The sequence below is a fragment of the Aphidius gifuensis genome, linkage group LG4, assembly GCF_014905175.1.
Source record: "Aphidius gifuensis isolate YNYX2018 linkage group LG4, ASM1490517v1, whole genome shotgun sequence".
Lineage (NCBI taxonomy): Eukaryota > Metazoa > Arthropoda > Insecta > Hymenoptera > Braconidae > Aphidius > Aphidius gifuensis.
In genome coordinates this window covers 12,694,865-12,703,197 of record NC_057791.1, presented here as the reverse complement: position 1 = coordinate 12,703,197, position 8,333 = coordinate 12,694,865, and the positions used below count along the sequence as shown (strand labels likewise).

Below are 8,333 nucleotides of genomic sequence, written 5' to 3'. Positions count from 1 at the left end.
AAATAATAAAAAACTATTAATTTAATGTGAAAAAAAAAAATGCACTGAATCTTCTGATAATAATAATAATAAAGATGATAATAATAAAATTTATATGTGTAATTACTATGTTTCACAGATGTATCTCTTTTATATGTATTTTATATGTTCAATATATATTCAGTGTTTATATACATGGTTTATATGATTTTTGTGTATATTTGAATATATATTAAACACATACTATTTAAAAATATATGGTAAACTATATATATAAACATGTACACAAAACATATAGTTCTTTAAATATATTTATGAGTATATACAAATGTGGCGAAAATGAATATAAACTAAAATATATATTGATATATATATCTTTATATCTGTATATATTTATGATTATATTTCGATATATATCCAGACCATATATGGCATTTCCTTCCTCTTCTAATTTATCAGTATTTATATTGATGAATTTTTTATTGAAACAGATTTTACATATGGCTATTTGTATTTTCAATATGTTGATCAGTGTCATGATCACTCAGTCGATGTCTTTCAAAACTACGATGTGACCAATATATTTTATTGCAATTTAATTCAGCCCACTTGAACAATTTCTCCTATTTACAAAGTGTTTTTATATGAAATAATATTGTTGAATTTTTGAGACACGGAATTCTAAATTCACTTGTAATTTTTTACGTAATCAAATAATAAATTGAGATAAATTATAAATAAAACTAAGAAAATTGAAGAAAAAAAAAAAAAACTACAAATTCGAGTAATTATCCGTTATAGTTTTTTTTTATTTTTTATTATAAATAAATTTAAATTTTATTAAATATTTTTGAATGTCTTGCCTTAAATTTATTTTTTTTTTTTCTTTAAGCAACTTATTCAAATAATTTATTTGGTAAAAGTTTTCTTTTTTATTAAATAAATTTATTCATATAAATAAAGAACTGTACCAGTATAATAATGATTACAATACAGTACAATAATATTTACCATACAGTATGGTAATATTTACGATACAGTATAGTAATAGTAACTGTACTTTTTAACATTTTTTTATGTATATACTATACCAGTATAGTAATACTTACTATACTGGTATAGTAACCAAAATTGTATTTATAGTTTTTATTACTATACGGTATAGTAAATTCAACCATACTTTTGTCGCTGTCCGAATTTACTATAAGTATAGTAATAAAAACTATAAATTTTTTTCCGTGCACGCTCTCAACAATTGTTTCGGATTATTCTTACATCAAGGTACATCTACAATCATACACATTCTTTCCTAACCCGTTACCCTGTAGGGAATAACAAAATAAGAGGATTTTTAATTATAACGTGAAATACCAAGTTGATTTATTATAATTATTCTATGATTATTTACTTATTAAATTTTGGCTTTAAACATTCTTTCTTTTTTTTTGTTATTTCATAGTTAAATTTTAATTTTTCAACTTGGTACGTAACATAAACTTTGTTTAATTATCTTTATTTCATCATTTACTGATATCTGTGAAATTTTTGCATCCATGATTTTTCCTTAGTTTTCTTAATATTTCGCTTCAAAGATTTTGTTACATTTTTCTTTCGTCATTTGTAAGCTCAATAATTACCCGAAAAATTTTAATTTTATCAGAGGCTCTAGAGCTCGTCAAGATCTTTAATTTAAGCTTAATATGAATAATCTAGCTTAATTATTATAGAAGCTATGAGCGGTATTCATGAAACTAATAGTGAAAACAATACTATGGTGGGACCTCCGTAAAAGAAAAAGTGTTTTAATTAAATTAAATTTAGGTATTTCGATCAAGTTGGTCAGCTGACCAGTTTCACTGACGAACATCCTGGCTTTGGTACTAACATACAATTTACTATGATATACGTTGTTAATCGTAATGATAATGATAATAATAATAATTTTTCTTCGATCGCCGAGCTTTGCCAACACAGGTGCTTATCGTGCACGAAGTTTCAAGGATGTCTTCGCTTCCAATGAAAACATTCATTTATTGAACAAAATAAAGAACACAATTGTGTACGCCGAATGAAATTATATTTGATATCATATGTCCTATCACATGCAATTAACCAGTCAATGCAGGTGTTGCGATAAGAAAAAGAAAAAAAAAATTAACTAAGTATAAAAAATACATTATATCCTAGAAAAGTGCTTCATACAAAGTTATTAATTTCTTTAGTATCAACAAATACTAATAGCAATATGTTAAGTAAGTCATTAGAAAAAAAATTTTTGTTTTTTCTTATGTTATCAGAAAAATAAACTGTCTACAAGTTTTTTTTCTTTTTCAATCTAAACGAAAATAAAAATAGATCATATAACGTATTTATATGCATAAAATTATCTGAGTTATATCAATTTAAAGATTAAAAATCATAATTGTTTATTCAAATAAAAAAAAACTTTTGTTATTTTTAATATTGATAACTTTTATATGTTATTATCATTTTGGTAGATATTAATAATTTTATAAATTTAATGTATAAATGAATCTCATCAAGATATGTATTTTTAATCGTTAGGCATTCTATATGTTGGCAAATAATTAATTGTATTAGTATGTAATTAAAATTCTATATTTATTTGTTTTCCAGAAATATTAGCACCGTTTACTTTGTTTCTGGGTTTCATTGACATTAGTGATGCTCAGTATAGCAACTGTGATTATCAACAATCAGTCGAATCTGGTCGAACGTATTATATATACAATCCCAGTTATCCAGCTTTCGAATCTGGTACACCATATTCAAAATGTCGATGGACTTTTCAAAGTGATAGCACCTCAACAATGAAATGTACAGTTGATATGCAAGAGGTAAAACAATCAGTTCGAAATATTTATTTTTTAAATTTTTATAGTAATGCAACTAAAAACTGATTTTACAGAGTCAAAAGTGTAATTTGGATGCACTGTCTGTGAAAATCGATGATAATGCAGCTCATAAATATTGTGGTTATGGTAATTTCACTATCACTTTTGCTGAAAATAATCAAATTGTTGTGAACATGAATTTAGCAAAGTCATCTAAAGGTGGAAAATTTTTATGTGAAATTATTGCTGATAACAAAAATGACTGTCAATGTGGCTTACAAAATCCTGTAAATATCAAAAACATTTATTAGTCTTTTACTCAATTCATATATTTGTAATATTAAAAAAAAAAAAAAATACAATTAATTCAGTCAAGAATTGTAGGTGGAAAAGAGACTGGAGTAAATGAGTATCCGATGGTCGCTGGTCTTGTTCAAAGAAAAGAAATAATTTGTGGAGCTACAATTATAAATAATGTTCAAGTAGTTACAGCTGCTCACTGTCTTTACAATCAAAACATATCAGATTTTTTTGTAGTAGTTGGTGAACACAATACAAACTCTGGTACTATTTATGATTATAAATATATTTATATATATATTTTTTTGTAAACATTATTCAACAATCAACTTGGCTTTTCTGATATTTTTTTTCAGAAAATGAATCCAATGCGACAAAGGTTTATAAAATTGAAAGATGGGACGAACATCCAAATTATGATCCTAGCAAAGAAATTAATGATATTGCTGTCATTACAATAGATGGTTTGATAGAATTCAATCAATTTGTTGGACCAGTATGTCTGCCATTTCAGCATTACCAAGATTCATTTGCTGGTGACTACGTAAACTTATTAGGCGAGTTGCGTTATTTTTATACTTTGAATAATTCTTTTTTCATATATAGTTATTATTCATTCATTTGTTTTATTATATTTTTATTTATCAGGCTGGGGAACAACTTCATTTGCAAATGCTCCATCAAGTGTTTTACAAAGTACAGAAGTCAGTGTGCTAACGAATAAAGAGTGTACTGATAGTTTTCCTCAAATTCAGTATACACAAATGTGCACTTATGCAAGAAACAGGGATTCTTGTCAGGTCAGCTAAATAGATAGATTTTTAATTGATAATTTTTTAAAATAATTAAATTACGGCACTTTAAGCGCATTAAGCTTTATCTAAAATGAAAGTCTAATTGTAATATCACGATGAATTATTATTAGATAAACTACGTGCCAGTGATCTTACTAGATGTTTTAAGTAATTTCAAAAAACATAAATATCATACAAATATTTGACTCATAATACATTGTTGAGTCATTTAAAAGATATAATCAGTTAATCAGATCCAAGGTACCGTGATTAACGCATGTCTTGGAGTCAATTCATGTTGGTCAATGCTTACAGTGCTCGCAGCAAACGTGTTTTAATGTTGTTCGAATTTTCTAAATTAAATATTTTTGATTTTTAGATGGACAGTGGAGGTCCAGTTATGTGGAAAAACCCTACAACAAAAAGACTCGTTCTTGTTGGAATAATAAGTTCTGGCACTGATTGTGGAGGTGCAAGTCCCGGAGTAAACACTCGAGTTGGATCATTTATAGATTTCATTTGGGATCAAAGACCTCTACGAGGTGATTTATTTTTATCTATATAAATGTATATGGGGCATTCCACGTGAATTCCTGAACCCTCCCGATTTCGTTCATTTCTTTTTTCCAGCTCGAAAACGACGCTTATTTTGTTTTCAGATTTTTTTAGACATTTGTTCGACCCTTAAAAAAAAAAAAACCACCCAAAATCGAAAAAAAATCAACTCTGACATTTTTTTAAATTCTGATTTTTTTTTCCTGAATTCTTAAGCTCGAAAAATGAAGCGAGCCGAAATTTCGGAGTGGGATCTCAATTGGAACTTTATGAAATTTTTTTTTGGAAGTTAATTTTTTTTTTTCAGTTTTTACAAATAAATTAAAGTAATACATTACGTACATCATTATGAATAATTATTATGATGTCCCCTGAGTTACAAGAGAGCGTGAGTGTATTCTGAGTATTATTTTTTCATTATTTTACCTTTTCGGAAAAAAAATATAAGTATGAAAATGGCAAAAGTCACCAGAAGTAAACGCTTTTTTTATTGAGTTTTTTGTTCCAATTGAGATCCCACTCTGAAATTTTGGCTAGGTTCATTTTATGAGCTTAAGAATTCAGGAAAAAAAATCAGAATTTTGAAAAATGTCGGAATTGATTTTTTTTCGATTTTGGGTGTTTTTTTATTTTTTTAAGAGTTGCGTTACATCCCAGCGTGTCATAAATTAGTGAAATATAAAGTAATACAAAACATAAATTATCAACTTAAATAATGTTATAAGACATTCTTCTCTCACGAGATATTAGATTCATCAAAGTCCAAACTAAAATATAAATACACGATAAGACCCAAGAATACACAGCTGAATGCACTGATAAAAATAATAAAATGATCGTTGAACTAAAAGGACTTTGCCCAAACTATTTTACCAGTAATAAAAACTTGGAGCTAGACGCGACAGATTAGATTACATCTATGATAGACCAACGCAATACCCGCAGATAGTGATACATTTAAGGTCGGGAAAATACGAGTATAAATACACCCTGAAAAAATAAGACAAGTCAGTTGTCGTTAGGGACCGGGAACCGAATCACAAAAATGTAGTTGCCATAATATTTTAGTTAGGTTTTCTAACTTAGAATCTCTATAGCCACGATCAAATATAAGACTTATTGTAATTAAAGTCTACGCAACTTTTGCAACGAACACTTTTATAAAACGCATTAGGATTAAACACTACAATTGTAATATTTACTGTCAACTATTGTATCGTCAAATCACATTGTTAAATAAATATAGTTAATCGTTATTGTAAAAAAAACTATTATCAACAACATTTATATTTTCTTCTCTTGCCCTAAGTCTTCTCCTTCTACGCTGTGGACCTGATCTATTGACCGTGAGGTTAGGATCAAATAATTAATACGAAATAAAATACAATTATTACGGGTACTTCGGACATAACAGAGTCGAGAAAATGTCCAAAAAATCCGAAAAAAATAGGCGTTGTTTTCGAGCTGAAAAAAAGGTGAAAAAAAAAAATGAACGAAGTCGGAAAGGGTCAGGGTCACGACCGTCTGAATTCACGTGGAATGCCCCATATATATATTTTATTTCAGTTTAAATAAATTATCATTTTGTTATTTTTTTATTTCAGGATATGAGTACTGTGATGCTGAATAGTTTGAGAATAATGTTTGACTTATACACATAAATATTAATAAATATGAATAATATTATATACTGGATGTACCGGAAGTTGCAAACAGTAGGTATACTACGAGATTATACGTGAAATTTCAAATAGTAAATGTTTTTTAATTTTGGGTCTACGACGCTTTGTGCCTGATTTTTTAACGTTTCAAGTTGACCAATCAGAACCGAGCATCGAAAATTATTATCATTATGGCGTCTGAATCCACGTGTGTGTGTGCACATGAATGCGCAGCTGCAAACTCACACACACAGCACTCACACTAATCATGACAAAATTAACATTTTTAATTTAAAATCACATTTATATTTTTGATCACATTATGTGATTTATTTATTGATCACATTTTAATTTAAAACATTTTTATATTTTTTTGATCACATTATGTGATTATTCTATCAATGTGATGAATAAATAAATCACATAATGTGATCAAAAATATAAATGTGATTTCAAATTAGAAATGATTATACTTTTTCATCACATTATGTGATTTATTCATTGATCACATTGATAGAATAATCACATAATGTGTTAAAAAAAATATAAAAGTGTATTAAATTAAAATGTGATCAAAAAAATAAATCACATAATGTGAACAAAAATATAATTGTGATTTCAAATTAGAAATGATTTTATTTTTTCATCACATTATGTGATTTATTCATTGATCACATTGATAGAATAATCACATAATGTGATCAAAAAAATATAAAAGTGTTTTAAATAAAAATGTGATCAAAAAAATAAATCACATAATGTGATCAAAAATATAAATGTGATTTTAAATTAAAAATGATTATTTTGTCATGATTAGTGTAAGTGCTGTGTGTGTAAGTTTGCAGCTGCGCATTCATCCAGCGAATTTATGATTTAGCTACATCTTGCGTTCGAATTTTGAATTAATTAAAAAAACAATTTAATCCATGGCGCGTAAACACACACACGTGGATTCAGACGCCATAATGATAATAATTTTCGATGCTCGGTCCTGATTGGTCAACTTGAAACGTTAAAAAATCAGGCACAAAGCGTCGTAGACCCAAAATTTAAAATCATTTACTATTTGAAATTTCACATACAATCTCGTAGTATACCTACTGTTCGCGACTTACGGTATACCCCCCTACCCCCCATCCTGTATAATTGTATATATAATACATCATTATATTTATATGTATACTTGTGAATATGTATAGTATTTAACATATTAAATGTAAAGTTTTTGTTGACAATAAAGATTTCAATTTTCTCTGATAAGTATAATAGTTGCTTAGCACCTTCGAGTTATCTCATTGATCATTGTTATTTATCTCACACAAAACATCAGTATCATATATAAAACCAATATCCATAAAAATGTTACAAAATATTATTCAATAGAAATATCGTGGACAAAACAAACAGACGATGACGAAAAGATTATTCATTGAAATATAATTGAAAAATTACGGAGGCTAGGAGCCATAAGGCTTAGCCGCAGTATTGAAATCATCGGCAAAAAAAAAAAAAAAACAGTATAACTTATAAATTAATTGTCCTAGAGAGTTCGTTTAGAGCTCAAAAGATGCGTTTCTGAGAACAATATCACACGTGATGAAAAACATCTCTCCATTATTTTTTTTTTTTTTAAGAAAACTTACGAAAACTTAAATTTAGATGATTTATTTCATCATTCGAAAAATTATGGAGTGAAAACTATTGAAGGTAGGCTATCAATCATAGTATGTTTTTTCTGCCAGAGATTCAGCTGTATAAGAATAGGGTCATAAAAAATATGTTTGAGCAGGAATGGATGCAATAACGACGATTTTAAGGCAATTTTAAGGGATTCTTAAAAATGGCCAGCTCGGTAACTCTTGACAGAATTGTCGTAGAGTTTTCATATATAGGTTAAAAATGCGTCTTTCGAATACTATATGTTTTTTTGAAAAATTATTTTTTTAGGAATCATAGTTTTCGAGAAAAAAAAAAAACACCGTTTTTTTCGATTTTTAGTTTTTTTTTTTTCACTAAAAAGTATAAATAATTCAAAAGTAATTTTAAAAGTGGGGGAAAGGTATTGAAAAGACGCTTCTTGTAGGCCTAACATAACCTCCCTGGGATTATGTTATTGAGACGATATCGGGTAAAAACTACATATTGCAAAAATTATAAATTCGATAACTCTCGATAGGATCATTGTTGAG

The 8,333-nt window shown here is 27.5% G+C and overlaps 1 protein-coding gene across 1 annotated transcript; it reads left to right on the top strand.

Annotated features, from left to right (window-relative positions):
- The first annotated feature begins 2,224 nt into the window (after window positions 1-2,224).
- On the top strand, window positions 2,225-6,113 carry LOC122853864 (venom serine protease 34-like). Its single transcript, XM_044154275.1, has 8 exons — window positions 2,225-2,231; window positions 2,617-2,837; window positions 2,909-3,121; window positions 3,206-3,398; window positions 3,491-3,670; window positions 3,783-3,934; window positions 4,308-4,470; window positions 6,088-6,113. Exons 1-8 carry the CDS (start codon window positions 2,225-2,227, stop codon window positions 6,111-6,113), a joined length of 1,155 nt encoding a protein of 384 aa, XP_044010210.1.
- The last annotated feature ends 2,220 nt before the right edge of the window (window positions 6,114-8,333 follow it).